Source organism: Erinaceus europaeus, chromosome 6 (assembly GCF_950295315.1).
Source record: "Erinaceus europaeus chromosome 6, mEriEur2.1, whole genome shotgun sequence".
Classification (NCBI taxonomy): domain Eukaryota; kingdom Metazoa; phylum Chordata; class Mammalia; order Eulipotyphla; family Erinaceidae; genus Erinaceus; species Erinaceus europaeus.
This window is the reverse complement of record NC_080167.1, coordinates 6,645,008-6,662,856: the sequence shown is the minus strand read 5'-3', so window position 1 is coordinate 6,662,856 and position 17,849 is coordinate 6,645,008. Positions and strand designations below refer to the sequence as shown.

Below are 17,849 nucleotides of genomic sequence, written 5' to 3'. Positions count from 1 at the left end.
GCCCCTAGTCCCCACCTGCAGAGGGAAAGCTTTGCTAGTGATAAAGCAGTGCTGCAGGTGTCTCTCTCTGTCTCTCTCCCTCTCTCCCTCCCCCTTCCCTCTCAATTCCTAGCTGTCTCTATCCAATAAATAAATTTTTTAAAAAAATTTAAATTTAAAAAAAAGAAAATAAACATTTGGAACATAAATAATTTGTGTTAATGTTAGAAATTGGTAATTAAATTGTGTGCAGAAATAACTAATGTTCATTCTGTTCATCAGACCTGGAGGTATGAGTCAGATTGCGCCAAAGCAAAGAACTCTAAGGAAGGATGAGAAAGAGAAGGGCTGGCAAGGGCCTTGAGGTCCTGGTACATGATGGCGGGAAGTGCTTAAGTTGTGAGTGAGAGTGTTCTGGGGAGTCACGAAATTGTAACCATGTGCCAACAACTATCATGTAAACCATTCACTCTGCACCTCCCCAATAAGATGATATGGGTGGGGGTTCTGAGTCAGATTCCATCTCTCTCTCTGAAAAAAGGAGAAAATAATTTGCTTAAGGGAATATGTTATGGAGGGTCAGGTGCTGGCACACCTGGTTTGGGCGCACATGTTATAATGTGCAAGGATCTGGGTTTGAGCCCTAGTTCCCATCTGCAGGGAAAAAACTTTGTGAGTGGTGAAACAGTACTGCAAGTGTCTCTCTCTCTCCCTCTCCCTCTCCCTCTCCCTCTCCCTCTCCCTCTCCCTCTCCATCTCTATCTCCCCTTTCCTCTTAATTTCCAGCTGTCTGTATCAACTAAAGATAATAAAAAAGAAAAAGAAATGTGTTATGGGGCTGGTCACTGGCGTACCTCACAGATCACATTACCATATGTTACCTGGGTTCAAATCCCCAGCAGAGGGAAGCCTCACAAGCACTGGCGCAGTGCTACAGTTCTTTCTCTCTGCCTCTCTGTCTCTCTCTTCCCTCCTAATTTCTCTCTGTCTATCAAAGAAAGAAAAAGAAAAGCTTAGAGAAAAAGTGGCCCAAAAAAGTGTGATAGTTCCTGGGGGCAGCGCAAGGAATGACACAGGGATCCCGGTTCGAGCCCTCAGCTCTCTACCTGCAGGAGGGGGTCACTTCACAAGTGGTAAGGCAGGTCTGCAGGTGTCTACCTTTCTCTCCCCCTCTATCTTCCCCTCCCCCCTCAACTTCTCTCTGTCCTATCAAAAAAAAATTAAATAAATAAAATAGCCACAGGAGTGGATTCATAGTGCAGGCACCAAGCCCCAGCAATAACCCTGGGGGCAAAAGGAAAAAAAAAAGTGATAGTTCCTTGCAAATGGTAGCTTTGTGAATGTGGTTGATTCATCCCCTCCACCGCCATAATAGGCAAAAATAAATAAAAGCCTACTTGGACGCAGTTTTGGTGCAGTGGGAAAGCACAGAACCAGGAGATAGGAAACAAGGGCAGTGCCGCTCCCTCTCAGCTTCTGCCTCCGTGTCTAGCAAAAGAAGACAGTGCGTCCTGCTTCCTTGGGCTGTTGAAAATTCAAATAAGAGCTGTAGGTTAAAAGCTTTTGTGAATAGTACATCTCTGGGCACACCTGCGGAGGTACTCACTGGGAAGAGATGTTACAGCTTGGTGGTCAGGAGCTCAGACTCTAGAGCTGGGTTTCTTGGTAAGAAGAGACCACTTTGGGGGCCGGTGGTGGCACGTCTGGTTGAGCACACATTACAATGAGCAAAGACCTGGGTTTGAGCCCTCACTCCCCACCTGCAGGCAGAAAGCTTCATGAGTGGTGAAGCAGGGGTGCAGAGGTCTTTCTGTCTCTCTCCCTCTCTGTCTCCCCCTTCCCTCTTGATTTCTGGCTGCCTCTATCCAGTAAGTAAATAAAGATAATAAAAAAGAAATTTAAAAAAGGAGACCACTTTTTGTTGGGCATTACGCCAGCTCCCCCCTGCTCCATGCTGCATTGCTTGATGCTGTGGTCTATTTACATAATCATTGTTTTGTCTGAGACCTGCCCTGCCTGCTGGGTATTGTTTAATCCCACTGGTTAGAACCTTCTCAGCAGCTGCTATGGAAACTTTCTACCTTCATGCTCTTTTCTCCACCCCCTCTCCTAGCCATTTCCTTTTCCGATTTGCCACTTCTGGTTTCAAAGATATAAAGGTGTTGTCTCTGATCAATAAAGTCATTGCATTGCGTTCCCGCTCAGCCACGAGTTTCTGGTCTCTCTCCCGCGCGTCATCACTGAGTAAGCAGCAGCCCAGGTTGGCTCCGGTGGAGTTCTCTCCAACCCAGAGAGCACGTGCCCAGGAAGAAATTCCCACGACCCTAGCCCAGCAACTTTTGTTTCTAGGAAGGTCCCTTTGAGAGACTAAACTACAGGATCATTTCTGATTCCATCTGGGCTTGATTCATATCCCCCAGTTAAAACAGCCTTCGGTTGTTTTTTGATTCATATATCAAAGTGGTGACCCAAGAATAAGTTCAGCTGCCTCAGTTCAGAGTTTTGCAAATATAAAAATATTTGAAGTCCAGGAAGGTCCCTTAGCATTAGAACACAGGACTTGCCTTCCTGAGCTCCCAGGTTCAGGCTGAGCAGTGCTCTGGTATCTCTCTTGCAAAATAAAATAATAATTTAAAGATTTGTTTATTAATGAGAAACATAGGAGGAGAGAGAAAGAGCCAGACATCACTCTGGTACATGTGCTGCCAGTGATTGAAGACAGGTACCTCATGCTTGAGAGTCCGATGCTTTATTCACTACGCCACCTCCCGGACCACTCATTTTTAAACCCTGGTAACTAAATTTAAAACAAAGTGCAGCATATATGAAAGGTTACTTTTCTTTTTTTTTTTTAATATTTATTTATTCCCCTTTGTTGCCTTTATTTTATTGTTGTAGTTATTATTGTTGTTATTAATGTCATTGTTGTTGGATAGGACAGAGAGAAATAGAGAGAGGGGGAGAGAAAGATAGACACCTGCAGACCTGCATCACTACATGTGAAGTGACTCCCTTGCAGGTGGGGAGCCAGGGGCTCAAACTGGGGAAAGGATACTTTTCTATGTGCATTTAGAATAAATCTCAAAATTCTTAAATGAAATGACATAGTAGTTGTTCTTAAAACCTGTCTGAGTTAGACTTATATAACATTTAGTTATATTGAGTGATAGAAATAGGAAAAGCTATTTTAAGATACAAGAAGAACGGTTCGAGTGCCCGGCTCCCCACCTGCAGGGGAGTCGCTTCACAGGCGGTGAAGCAGGTCTGCGGGTGTCTTATCTTTCTCTCCCCCTCTCTGTCTTCCCCTCCTCTCTCCATTTCTCTCTGTCCTATCCAACAATGACATCAATAACAACAACAATAATAACTACACAACGATGAAAAACAACAAGGGCAACAAAAGGGAAAATAAATAATTATTTTTTAAAAAATTTTTAAAGATATAAGAAAAAGGTGTAGTGACTTACATGCATGTGGCGTGAAGCACAAGGACTGGCGTAAGGATCCCAGTTCTAGCCCCCGGCTCCCCACCTACAGAGGCGTTGCTTTACAAGGGTGAAGCAGGTCTGCAGGTGTCTATCTTTCTCTCCCCCTCTGTCTTCCCCTCCTCTCCATTTCTCTCTGTCATATCCCAACAACAATGAGAGCAACAACAGCAATAATAATAACAACAACAATAAACAACAAAGGCAACAAAAGGGAAAAAATAGCCTTCAGAAGCAGTGGATTTGTAGTGCAGGCACCAAGCCCCAGCGATAACATCTTGGAAGCAAAAAAAAAAAAGATACAAGAAGACAGGACAAGATGGTGAGCACCAACAGAGCAGACATTTTCCTATGAGCAAGAACCTGGATTTAAGCTGTAAGGGTCCAGCTGCAGGAGCAAAGCTTCTTGAATGGAGAATATAGGACTCGCGTGTCCAAGACCCAGAGTTTCTAAAGTAGCAGGTTTTTCTCTGTTTTCTCTCATGTTCAATGTTGAGAATTGCTATTGGTTTAGTTTGGTTTTCCAAACTCCAACTGTATGCAGAATAAGTGCCTAATATTTAAGAGCTTACTCTTTCCCCAGACTTGTTTCTTCAGACCAGCAAAGTGGTCTTAGACCTATACAGAGTCATTGATGGTAAAAGGTAGGGGTCATGGTTTATCTTGCTTGAGCACCAGAAAACAAATGAGCTGGGAGTAGGGAACCAGCAGTTCACTCACTGTTCTTTGAGAGTAGAAAGTTGCAAAGAGATGCTTGAGGAAGGAAATGCAAAAATCTAAAGCGATTCCTATTGTTCATCTTCTGAGTGAGCTGTGAAGGTCTCTTCTACTTGTAGGCATCCGAAGTTGAGAGACAACTCTCCATGCAAGTCCATGCACTCAGAGACGATTTTCGGGAGAAAAACTCCTCAACCAACCAGCACATCATCCGGCTGGAAAGCCTTCAGGCTGAGGTGAGTCTCCCTGTAGGCAGTGAGATTTTCACAAGAACCAGTGTTCCAGGTGTTTTGAGTAGGGAGCCCTCTGAACTGGGTTTGTTTGTAAACCTTGCTCCATCTCAGATCTCTGAAGAGACATAACTGTGAGTAACTAGAGAACACTTGATTCTGACCCCTACTGGAAGGCTGTTTGGAAAAAGCAAGGTTGTTCAAAGCTACTGCCTGTAAATAACCTACATTTTACTGAGTTTGTTGTTGCCTCCAAAACATCCTTCCCAGTCCTAAATAGACAAAGAGAAAGAAACATACCTTTTGGGCCTGTTATTTTCTCATACAAAAAGAGAATAATAGAAGTATTGACTTCATACAGTTGTTATGAGGGTAGGGAATTCATAGAAAATAGTTTGCCAGTTGGAACATAGTGACGTTTGTGAAAGTGTGTGAGAGACCTGGAGCCAGCACCCAGGGCCTCTGCCTCTGAGTGAGTCAGAAAAACAAAAGACAGTAGCTCTTAGCAGCAAATATTGTTGAGAACCCAGTTCTGGGAGGTGAGGAAAAAGAAGGGAAGGTGATAACACCAGCTCCCACAGTCCTCTGGAGAAGCTTCCACTTAATCTCCTCTCAGTGCCGCTTAGCCAAGTATCTGTGCAGCAGCTCTTTAGCTAAGTCTTACTTTGAGGGGCAGCCAGGGGTCAGATCGGATATATTCCCTTGCTGTGGTTCAGGAACCAGCTAGTGTGCTCAGACCCAGAACAGTCCTTACCGCTGCTCACCTACTTCCAGAATGACCTAAAGATGTTTACCCTAAAATCTGTCCATCTCTCTTTCCTTCTGCTTTCCACTCCCTTCCTCCACCCCTCCCTTGGAATTCCTACTGGTATTGAGCAGCAGGTTCTTGAAGTAAGTAGATTGTTCCATGGTTTCAGCATGCTTGTCCGTGACCATCTGTGCGCATGGCCTGCCATTCAGCTGCCTCTGCCAAGCTCAGACCCTCTGTCTTCCTCTCCCTAGTCCTGTTCACTATTTCTTGAACCTCATGACAGGGTCATTTCTTTTTTTTTATTTTTTTGCCTCCAGGGTTATTGCCGGGGCTCAGTGCCTGCACTACGAATCCACTGCTCCTGGAGACCCTTTTTTCCCCTTTTGTTGCCCTTGTTGTTTTATCATTCTTGTGGTTATCACTACCGTTGCTGTCGTTGGATAGGACAGAGAGAAATGGAGAGAGGAGGGGAAGACAGCGGGGGAGAGAAAGACAGACACCTGCAGACCTGCTTCACCGCCTGTGAAGCGACTCCCCTACAGGTGGGGAGCCGGGGACTCGAACCGGGATCCTTACGCCAGTCCTTGCGCTTCGTGCCACATGTGCTTAACCCTCTGAGCTACCACCTGACTTCCGACAGGGTCATTTCTAAGAATACTTAGCTTCAAATTTGACCACAAGTTGCAGGGTAGTAAGAGTTGGCCACCTAATGCGAGTTCCTTGCTTCACCCCATTACATGGCTACCTTAAAAGCCAAGCTATGAAATTGTCCATTTATTTCATGACGTAAATTATTTCATGACACTCTGAATTTTTACGTTTAAGGGGCCAAAGTTGTATTTCAGAACCATTTTTCTCACACACACACACAAAGTAAAACTTGAGAAACAGATTATCCATGGGAAGTGAAATGTAAAGGTCAAAGGGTATTTGAATGAGGATCAGCTAGAGTAAGAATGCCCTTCACCTGGTAGCATTTCTTCAGTGTAGGAAATAGTGGGCCATTCACAGATGGGGCCTGCCCCTTTTGATCCCTTATCCCAGCACACACTTGAGAGACAGTATTTCTTTGTTTAGTTAGATACCCGATCTCTCTGGACAAAGGCCAAATACTTCATTTCCCCAGGACAGCATCCTATCTGATTGATGGACAGCCAAGGAAGATCTGTGCCTCATGAACAAAATTGTAGCGTAGGGAAAGGTGGATTCCAGAGGACACAGGCAAGGTAGATTTTCATCTGAAGACCACACACACACACACACACACACACACACACACACACACACACTCTCTCAACCCCCGCAAAAAAAAAAAAAAGTCCGGAGATTGCTCCCCTCAATGGATCATTATCCGCATCAGATAGAGAGGCTAGAGAACATTCTAGCTCATCTGGTGAATATTTACATGAAAGGAGCTGGCTGAGTGATTAGTCTAGCAGGGGACTGATATGCAGCGAGGTGTGTGTGTGTGTGTGTGTGTGTGTCAGAGCCAGGAGAACATGGAGGGCTTCAAAAGCCTCCCATAGCCACTAGCAGTTGGGAAGTGTTCTAGTAGCCCTAACAGCAGTGTTCTGATGGTGAAGCTCACTAGCCTTGGAGAGTGCTAGCCTCGCCTCTCCCCCTGTAAACCTTGAGGCTACCAAAAACTTGGCATTTCTTTCCTTTTTTCCTCTTTTTTCCCCTGACACTAAAGAAATTTGGCAAACCTTCCTAAAATGTTTGTATCTCTTGATACTCAGTATACAAACATAGTCTGTTTGGGAGAGAAGTTATTTATCTTCCTTCCATTCACAGTTTACTTGCTCAGGCAAAAGGTGTCTTGAGTCAAATGGGTTTTTCACTGTTGCCTGTCTTTCCTGGTATTCAGGCTGGCACAGGCGCTGCTTTGTTTGCTGTGCCCGGGTACTCCCTGCTCACGTGTAGCACCAGGTCTGCACCAGGACTTCGAGAGCAGGCCTGCCAGCAGCAGAGGGGAGAAACACACAGTGGCTCCAGTTGTGCAGACACTTTATTATGCTCATGACTTGAAAAACAAGACTTGTAAACAGGGCAGGTTCCGCTTCCCCATAAATTGTGGGGATGAGGCAAACTCACAGGCAGACAAGGTAGGGTCCTTCTCTGTCTTATCTGTGGAACTTTCCTTCCCCTGTCTGGCATCCCACATTCCAGTTCCCCAAAGCTCACCCCTTTTCCAGGCAGGTTTCTAGAGGGGAGGGGTTTTCTCTTGGGAGTTTTGTCTTCGGAGCTCACAGCTGCTCTCTGAGATTGGAGATGCCAGGCTCCTAGGCAGAACACCTGGAGAGACCCACGCCCTGTGTTTAGAGCTGCCCCCACCCCACTCATCAGCCAGCTGTAACAACACTGCCTGCATGGCTTTGCACCCCTCAGATCAAGATGCTGTCGGATCGGAAACGGGAGCTGGAGCACCGTCTCAGTGCCACCTTGGAAGAAAATGACCTGCTCCAGGGCACCGTGGAGGACCTGCAGGACCGGGTGCTAATCCTGGAGAGGCAGGGCCATGACAAAGATCTGCAGGTACTGGGGCATGGAGGCTGGCCTGGTGGACCAGGGCCAGAGAAAAGGAGCGCTCGCTCAACTGCCTGGTCACCAGGGTCAGCAGTGGGTGAAGCCTGTCATCATGCTCCCGGGCACTCACTAACTTGGTTGGTCTCACTCTGCTACACACAGGTCATCCTCCTAATTTGTTTTGAGTCACTGGTCCCTGCAGTGTTCTTTCTGGTGTATGAACTGGCCAGAACACCAGGAGTGTCATTCTAGCCTCCTAGGGTTTGTGAAGTATGCTCAGGGTTTCAGAGGGGGCCTGTGACTTTCTGTACTAGACTCACAATGCCTTCTCTGCTGCTTTCCCTGGATGGTGCATTCAGTTTGCTGAGCAGAAACCAAGCAGCTGCCCACTGAACACAGCAGGACTTCTGCTGATAGCTAGAAAAGGCACAGGCTGACCTCTCTGTGTGCCTAATTACCCTCTCTTTTCTTCCTAAAGGAAATGGCTTCATGGTCATATTTGTTTTTACTTGCGAACTGCTACCAGGCCTTAACTGAAATCCCCAAGCTCACATACGACAAAAAACAAACCTCTAAACAAAAAGATAAACACTTCCAGCCTCCTCAGAAAGAGTATAGCGTCTTCTACCAAGAAAGGTTTGTCAGGGACTGGAAGCTAAGGGATTCATTCCTTCCCCTTGGACATTCTCTGGGTGTGCCAGCGAGTGGACCACATTGCAGTAGTGTCATTCATGTGGGGGGAGGGAGCCAGTTGAGTGAACTTGAGCACTAGACTCAACAGCCAGATATTCAGAAAAGTGTTGGGGTGTGGGGCCAGGGAACAGCATCTCCTCTGAGGCCACTTGTTGCTGACATCACCAGCTAAGTTGCGATCTTTGTGGTTAACCTCTTTGAGGAGAAATTAGCAGTTATTCCCCCCCCCCCCGTGTCTTATATACCGTCAGTTCACAAGTTTGTATAACACAGGGCCTTAGTAAGTGTTGACTAGGAAATAACCTCATAACCATGCTCAAGATGGAAAAGAATTGGTTCAGATTTTAAGGCTGATGATGGTAATAGCCGGTGTGTGTGTGTGTGTGTGTGTGTGTGTGTGTGTGTGTGTGTGTAATTATTTATTTATTTATGAGAAAGACAGGAGAGAGAGAAAGAACCTGGCAGCACATGTACTCAGGACCTCATGCTTGAGAGTCCAATGCTTTAACCATTGTGCCACCTCCCAGACCACGTTTGTTTGTTTTTATAAGGAACAGTGTTGAGGCTCAAAAAGAACTGATTATTAAGCAGAGCTGTGTGATGAGTCCTTTGTAGAATTGAAACTGGAACTGGGGTGGAAGAGATAGCATATGGTTCTACAAAAGGCTCTCATGAAGTCTCAGGTTCAGTCCCCTGCGCCATCATAAGCCAGAGCTAAGCGGTGCTCTGGAAGTAAGTGAGTGAGTGAAACCGTTCTACCTGCTGTCGCTGGTGCTCAGTGGTAACTAGCAACCTCTCACTTGCCTGTACAAATCATCTTTTCCCTAGAATTTATTTTTTAATGATTTCATTTATTAATAACGGAGAGGAGGGACATCACTCTGTCATATGCAGCACTGGGTATCACACTCAGGACCTCAGTGCTTCACCCACTGGTTTACTTCCCAGGCCTCTCCCCAGCATTTGTTAACAGAGCATGGAGAGAAGGAAAAAAAATAGAGAAAAGTAGGGAAATGACTCTCACCTGTGAGAAGTATTTCAAATCCAAAATCGAGGACCTGGGGATGGCGGAGAGCACCAGTGCATGGTCCTCCCAGGACCTGACTGCACTATGGCCTGCCTTCTAGCAGTGACAGTCCCTAGTCCCACCCAGTCCACATCCTCACCACCTGTGCATCCACTGTCTTCTGGGTGAACTTCCTGAGCATGAGAGTGTCCTTACCCAGCGTCTGTAGCAAGTCAGACCTTTCCCACATTGATTAGAAAAATCTGCTTTTATGGACTGAATTTTTTTTTTTCTTCTTTTCCTCCTCCAGGGTTATTGCTGGGCTCGGTGCCTGCACCATGAATCCACCGCTCCTGGAGGCCATTTTTCCCCCCTTTTGTTGCCCTTGTTGTAGCTTCGTTGTGGTTATTATTATTGCCCTTGTTGACGAGGACAGAGAGAAATGGAGAGAGGAGGGGAAGACAGAGAAGGGGAGAGAAAGATAGACACCTGCAGACCTGCTTCACCGCCTGTGAAGCGATTCCCCTGCAGGTGGGGAGCCGGGGGCTCGAACCGGGATCCTTAACGCCGGTCCCTGCGCTTTGCGCCACATGCGCTTAACCCACTGCGCCACCGCCCGACCCCCTATGGACTGAATTTTTTATTTATTTTATTTTATTATCTTTATTTATTGGATAGAGGCAGCCAGAAATTGAGAAGGAAGGGGGAGAAAGACAGGCACCTGCAGCCCTGCTTCATCACTCATGAAGCTTTCCTCCTGCAGGTGGGAACCAGGGACTTGAACCTGAGTCCTTGTACATTGTAATATGTGCGCTAAACCAAGTGCACCACCACCTGGACCCTGTGGGCTGAATTCTAGTTTTCCCAACTGTTGGTAAATCTTTTCCTTCAGTTCATATGAAGTCCAAACTTACTGAGGGCTAAGAAACAGCATAGTGGTTTACGTAACAGACTTTCCTGCTTGAGGGACCAGAAGTGCCAGTTTCAATCCCTAGCACCAATATAGTCCAATCTGAGAACAGTGCTGTCTGCTTAGAAATAAATAGATAAGGGGAGTCGAGTCGGGCAGTAGCGCAGTGGGTTAAGTGCAGGTGGTGCAAAGCACAAGGACCGGTATAAGGATCCCAGTTCGAGCCCCCGGCTCCCCACCTGCAGGAGAGCGGTGAAGCAGGTCTGCAGGTGTCTATCTTTCTCTCCCCCTCTCTGTCTTCCCCTCCTCTCTCCATTTCTCTCTGTCCTAGCCAACAACAATGACATCAATAACAACAATAATAAACACAACGATAAAACAACAAGGGCAACAAAAGGGGCACAAAATCGCCTCCAGGAGCGGTGGATTTGTGGTGCCCAAATCCCAGCGATAACCCTGGAGGCAACAAAAAAAAGAAGGAAGAAGAAAAGAAAAGAAATAAATAGATAACATTCAGTCTACTCAGTAATTGAATGATCCAAAATCAAACTTTTAAAATGTAGCAGCCGGGCAGGCGGTGATGCGATTTGGCTTTGCGGGTAAAATATGGGCATGTATATGTATGCTGAGGCCCTGGATTCATTCAGTCTCGGCGCCATCTGTTAGGATGGCACTTTGCAATCTCTCTCGCTCTCTCTCGTTTGATCTCTCTTCCTCTACCAGAGGGGAAAGTCAGTCAGTAAAATGTCAAGACAGTAGCCTTGGAAATATGTAATCACATAATTTTAATCCTTTTTCTCAAGAAAGGAATGAGAAAATCGGCCTGCAGCAGCTGGAGTAGGCCCCTTTGATTTAGGCATTTTACTGAACTCTTAGTACCCCATAACGGGTTTTTTCTGCCCTACTCTATTCCATACTGTGTGGATGTCATCAGCAGAGAGCGCAGGCCTCACTCCATGTGAAGCTACCCAGGCAACAGGTGGCCTGGACACTGGGTGTCAAATCACTTAACATCACACCATTTGGGTTCCCTTAAATGTAAAATGGGGAGAATGTTTCCACTTTCACCAATTTTAGGGGCATGAGTATTGTGTACTTGAACATAATATGCTATAGAGGTATGGGTAGATGGCATAAATGGTTATGCAAACTGACTCTTAATGCCTGAGGCTTCAAAGTCCCAGGTTCAGTCCCCCACACCACTGGAAGCCAGAGCCAAGTAGTGTTCTGGAAAGCAAATACACTGTAGAAATACAGAAAACTTAGTGTCTTCTGTGTTCATATATGATACATTTAGTGTCATCTTTATTATATAAAGGATGATGTCTATTATCTATTATTGCAGAGTTGTGTGGTTTGTTTGTTTGTCTTTTAGCAGAGTCCTTTTGTTTGGTGTCACGTTTTTGTATGTCTGGGATCAGTTAAGGACCAGAGCGGGCAACCTGTCCTGGTCTGTTGTTCTCTTGCTGTTAGGATTAATTAAGCACCTTTGAGTGTGCATGAGTAATTGAACTAATTTTGTTCAGTACCTAAGAACTTGTACTTGTCTGTGCTGAACTTCTCCTGCTGAGATGTGTGTGGAATTATCTAGAAAATAATTGTGAAGTATTTTGCCAATTTAATATGCTGGCTGTAGCTAAGCCAAATTCTTTCTTTCTTTCTTTCTTTCTTTCTTTCTTTCTTTCTTTCTTTCTTTCTTCTTTCCCTAATTTCCTCAAATCTGGGGCTGGAGGAGTTCCTACTGGAGCTGCAGGTAATGCTGATCCAAGGGAACTGTACACAGCAGGCCTGCCAGTGCTTCTTCTTTCTCTGAGCAGTCAAGCACCAAGCTTCCTTGTTGTGGCACATCCAGGCCTCAGGTAGTCAGTCAGCCATTCTCTGATGATGGCAGCGGAATGAGGCTCCCGGGGCGCCTAAAGGACTGGCTAAAGGCTCCGTGAGCCAGCTAGCTCCACTCAGGAGAGCTGCTGAGCTCTGAGGCACTGCCCACTGTCCCTCAGTCTCTGCATCTGGGCAGAAGCCACAGCCCTACCTGGCCAGGAGTCAGAGAAAGCCAGTCCAGAGCCGGCCTTACCTGTTAGAAGTGGAGGTGTGCCCAGAGTTGCTCTTCCAGAAAAGGATCAATTAGTTACATTTAAATCCCAAGAAATTCTCCACCAAGCACCTCCTCCTCATTCAACGATGGCGACAGCCCTCAAATCTGAGGTTGGGAAGCCTTGCTCTTGTGCAGGTATGGTTTGTGGACCTAGACCTAGTGGCTACTAGCAAGTGAGCCTGTGTAGATAGATCTGTGTGGCAGAAGCGAGAGCATGGCATTGAGCAGCAGTGTAGAAATTGCCCCCTTGTAGTCAGTAGTCATTGCCTTACCAGGTGGCAGTGATCTTTGTTTTTTGTTTTGTTTTGTTTTGTTTTGTTTTATATTTATTTTATTTATTTATTCCCTTTTGTTGCCCTTGTTGTTTTATTGTTGTAGTTATTATTGTTGTCGTTGTTGGATAGGACAGAGAGAAATGGAGAGAGGAGGGGAAGACAGAGAGGAGGAGAGAAAGATAGACACCTGCAGACCTGCTTCACCGCCTGTGAAGCGACTCCCCTGCAGGTGGGGAGCTGGGGTTCGAACCGGGATCCTTATGCCGGTCCTTGTGCTTTGCGCCACCTGCACTTAACCCGCTGCGCTACAGCCCGACTCCCGGCAGTGATCTCTTTGAATCCAGAGAGAATCCACCAGAGAAAATGTATAGGGTGGGGAGTCGGGCGGTGGCGCAGCAGGTTAAGTGCACGTGGCAGGAAGCACAAGGAGGACCAGCTTAAGGATCCCGGTTCAAGCCCCCGGCTCCCCACCTGCAGGGGAGTCACTTCACAGGCGGAGAAGCAGGTCTGCAGGTGTCTGTCTTTCTCTCCCCCTCTCTGTCTCCCCTCCCCATTTCTCACTGTCCTATCCAACAGTGATGACATCAATAATAAGTACAACAGTAAAACAACAAGAGTGGTCTGGGAGGTGGCGCAGTGGTAAAGCTTTGGACTCTCAAGCAGGAGGTCCTGAGTTCGATCCCCGGCAGCACATGTGCCAGAGTGATGTCTGGTTCTTTCTCTCTCCTCCTGTCTTTCTCATGAATAAAAACAAGCAAACAATAAAACATCAAGGGCGACCAAAGGGAATGAATGGTTAAATCTTGTAAAAGGAAGAGAATGTGTGGGGTGGAAGTGGCAGCCGGGGGGGGGGGGGGGGCTGGCTGGAGTCACGGCACTTGGGCGCGTCCCTTCTCGGAGCTTCTGCTCTCTGCTCTGTCAGGCCTCTCCCAGACACGGGCCTGGTCTGTGAACCAGGAGCTGTGGCACATGAGACGGTGAGAGATGCTTTCCCCACAGGTTTGGGGGACTCCTGATATGACTACCTAGATGTTGATTCCAAATCCCACCTTAAGTTGCTTCCCAAATGACACTTTTCACCTTATTTTTTTCATTTAAATAAAGTATACCTTTCACTTGCCAGCCTGTTGGCTAAGATCAAGTGCAGGATCTGTTTTCACCACTTTACAATAAAGCATAAACGAAGTTAAACATTCAGATCACAAGTGGGTGAGCGAGTTGAGAATGCTTTCATATGTACACACACCTGTGTCATCACCCCACTCAAGGTCCATCGCTAGCTCCTTCTTGCCACTCCTAGTTAATACTCTGCTGCTACCTCAGAGCCAAACCTCTCTTCCAGATTTTCAGTCCATCTCCATTTTTTCAAGGATGCATTTATTTATTAACAAGAGAGAGGAAGAAAAAGAGCCAGAGCATTGCTCTAATGCATACGATGCTGAGGATCTCACTAGATTCATGTTTGCTAGCTGGACACTCTGCCCACTGTGCTACCTCCTCAGTGGCGCAATTAATGCTTCTAACTTTTTATGAATGGAATGATACATGATACATGTTTCCTAGCTCTTGCTCATATTATCAATGAAATTTAGCCATTTCGTAGCATATAGTTGAAGTGAGTTCTTTGTTGCCGTTTGGAGCTACTAATGACTAGTGCTGCTGTGAATGTTCCGTTTGTTTTTGTGGGCATACACAGCCATTTTTGTGTGCACCCAAGGCTGATTTCAGGGTCACAGGTAGGTAGACATCTCACTTCATTAGGAACTGCCACTTTTTTTTTCTCTTTATTTATTGGATAGAGACAGCCAGATAAGAGGGAGACAGAGAGGGAGAGAGACCCCTGCAGCCCTGCTTCACCACTCGCGAAGCTTTCCTCCTGCAGGTGGGGACCAGGGGCTTGAACCTGGGTCCTTGCACATTGTGATACATGTGCTCAACCCGGTGCGCCACCGCCCGGCCCCGGAACGGCCAGTCTTTTAAATGCCTGTGCAGCCCCTGTCCACCAGCAGCAGGAGTATTTGTCCTGTGTCCTCATTAGTACTCAGTATTTTTAATTTATCACTTACTTGTCATCCTGGTGACAGTCTGATAGTACCTTCTTTGTGTCTGTGTGTTTTAATTAATTAATTAATTTATTTATTTTTGGAGAACTTCAGACAGCCTCAAAAATAGACTAGTATAATGACCTGCCCCGCCCCCATGGGCCCCACTGCCCAGCTCTAGGAACCATCAGTCCCTTACCCATCTACCTTCACCACAACCACTTGTCCCTGCTCTAGGTATTTGAAGTGAACCTCAGAATTGTTGCAATTTTTCCAGTAAATGAAAAACATCTCTAAATCATAACTTAATCGTAACCACAGGACTAGTCTACCTTAAAATGTTCAGAAGTATTTTCTTAGTTTTACCAAATATCCAGTTGGTGTTCAAAATCTCAGTTGTCTCATACATACTTATTCTTCATATTTTTGTTTGAATCAACGTACAAAATAGCCAAGATACCTAGTAGAGCACACACATTTCCATGTGCAAGGCCCTGGTCCTCACCTGAAGGGGGAAGCTTCACGAATGGTGAAGCAGTGCTATAGTTATCTTTCTCTAGCCCTCTCTCTCTACCCCTTCCCTCTCAACTTCTCTGTCTCTATTCAAAAGACGCACACACGCATGCACGCACGCACGCACACACACAGAGCAATTCATCCAGGCAGTGAGTCCCAACAGTAACCCTGGTAGCAAGAAAAATAGATACAAAATAAAAGTAGCCTATGTATTCCATTTGGTTGATATGTCTTTTAAGTATTTTAATCTTATATTTATGTATTTTTCGTAATTGATTTGTCATAACTGGTGTCTCACTGCTCCGGGGTGACTGTTTAAGAAAGAGAGGAGAGGGAGTCGGGCGGTAGCACAGTGGGTTAAGCGCAGGTGGCGCAAAGCACAAGAACTGGAGGAAGGATCCCGGTTCGAGCCCTTGGCTCCCCACCTACAGGGGAGTCGCTTCACAGGCGGTGAAGCAGGTCTGCAGGTGTCTATCTTTCTCTCCCCCTCTGTCTTCCCCTCCTCTCTCCATTTCTCTCTGTCCTATCCAACAACGATGACATCAATAATAACTACAACAATAAAACAACAAGGACAACAAAAGGGAATAAATAAATAAATAAATAATAAATAAATAAATATAAACATTTTAAAAAAAAGAAAGAGAGGAGAGTGGGACAGGTGTAGGGAAGAAATCACGGCACTTAAGCTTCATCCAGTGCAGAGGAGCTGGGCTTGAACCTAAGTTGGACACACAGCAAAGTAGCACATTATCCAAGAAAAAGTTATTTTGCTATCCCTTGAAATTTATTTTTTGAACAAACTGAACAGTTTATGTTGTAGGATTTCTCAAATCTCGGTAGTCAGGCGGTAGCACAGCAGGTTAAGCGCAGGTGGTGCAAAGCGCAAGGACCGGCATAAGGATCCCGATTCGAGCCCCTGGCGCCCCACCTGCAGGGGAGTCGCTTCACAGGCGGTGAAGCAGGTCTGCAGGTGTCTATCTTTCTCTCCCCCTCTCTGTCTTCCCCTCCTCTCTCCATTTCTCTCTGTCCTATCCAACAACAATGACATCAACAACAACAATAGTAACTACAACAAATAAAACAAGGGCAACAAAAGGGAATAAATACATTTTTAAAAAAAAAAAAGAATTCCTCAAATCTGGGTTTTGCTGACTGCATCCTCCTAAGATAATCTAGCATGTTCCTTTCTCCTGTGTATTTCTGTGTTACTGGGGCTTGGGTCTAGGAACATGACCAGGTGCAGTGAAAGGCCTCACTTCCATTTCTTGTCTCTGGAAGCTGCATCAAAGCCAGCTGGAGCTCCAGGAAGTGCGGCTCTCCTATCGACAGCTGCAGGTGAAGGTGGAAGAACTCACTGAGGAGAGAAGTCTGCAGAGCTCTGCCGCTACCAGTACATCCCTCCTGTCCGAGATAGAGCAGAGCATGGAGGCCGAGGAGCTGGAGCAAGAGAGAGAGCAGGTGCTGGCACACCATCAGCCTGGCTTGGGAGGGCACTTGGGCACCATGGGAGCAGGCTCTGACCTTCAAGAGTCATCTTCCATCTTCCCCTAGGCCCATAACCCTGCACCTGTGCAAGGCCCTGGGCCCACCAGCTAGAGCTGTTACGAAGCAGGATGGGAGTGATCCCAGAACCTCTGGTTTCCACCTCCCCTATCCATCGGGGCATAGAGCAGGCATGCTAGAGGACAGGATTTCACAGGGAGGCTGAGTGCTGCTCACTCTTGGCCTAGTGCCTCTTAGGAAATGTTGGTGGGGTGATCATCAGCTCTGTACCTCTTGGGTTGACAGAGTTCTGCCTGGCTTTTCTAACCGCTCAGCCTCGCAGTCCCCCAATAGTATATTGACTCCCACCACTGTGACGGTATAAAGAAGTACTTTATATGGCAAACCGGAGGGGTCAGGGGGTGAAAATAGAAGTAGGAGTCTATCTAAATATAGCAGCCCTGAATAAGTATCAGCATTTCTTGAAATAGATCATTTTAACAAACACACAACAGAAAAAACAAACAACCTGCTTCTAGAATGATCTTGTGGGTTTCTGCATCTTGGGTTCATATAGTAGGAAAAGAGCAGGTGGCAGTCTTCTGGAGAACCATGTTCAAACGTGCTTTTCTGTGGGGCAGCTGAGACTGCAGCTCTGGGAAGCCTACTGCCAGGTTCGCTATCTCTGCTCACACCTTCGGGGAAATGACAGTGCCGACTCGGCCGTCTCCACGGACTCCTCAATGGACGAGTCTTCAGAAACCTCATCTGCGAAGGATGTGCCAGCCGGCAGCTTACGCACTGCCCTCAGCGAGCTCAAGAGACTGATACAGAGCATTGTGGATGGCATGGAGCCCACGGTAAGAAGCCAAACTGAGACGCTCTTTACCTCACAGACTTGAGCTCATGGTTGGTTTGAAGCAAGTGCAGAGGATGTTTTTAGCCCTAGAGTTGGGACCTTAGAAAGTCTCTGCCAAGATTTTGCTTGAGAGTTCCCAATATTAGTGATCAGGTAAAGGAGATAGGAGGCTCCAAAATCATCTTCCTTTAGACATGAGGTACAAATGCAATTCTCTGTGTAGCTATGCACAAGCCACAGTGGCCTTGAGTTCACAGCTTCCAACGAGGTTGTAAAGATG

At 46.4% G+C, this 17,849-nt stretch overlaps 1 protein-coding gene across 8 annotated transcripts in view; it reads left to right on the top strand.

Moving 5' to 3' along the window:
- BICDL1 (BICD family like cargo adaptor 1) overlaps nt 1–17,849 on the top strand; it is a 79,162-nt gene that overhangs the window by 46,952 nt on the left and 14,361 nt on the right. For 4 of the 8 annotated variants that reach the window (XM_060192992.1, XM_060192989.1, XM_060192986.1 and 1 more), the window contains 4 exons: nt 4,301–4,429; nt 7,551–7,697; nt 16,507–16,686; nt 17,352–17,570. In XM_060192992.1, the coding sequence (XP_060048975.1) occupies nt 4,301–4,429; nt 7,551–7,697; nt 16,507–16,686; nt 17,352–17,570 (675 nt within the window). The remainder of the gene's footprint in view (nt 1–4,300; nt 4,430–7,550; nt 7,698–16,506; nt 16,687–17,351; nt 17,571–17,849) is intronic. The other 4 variants (XM_060192993.1, XM_060192991.1, XM_060192987.1 and 1 more) reach the window with 2 other exon arrangements.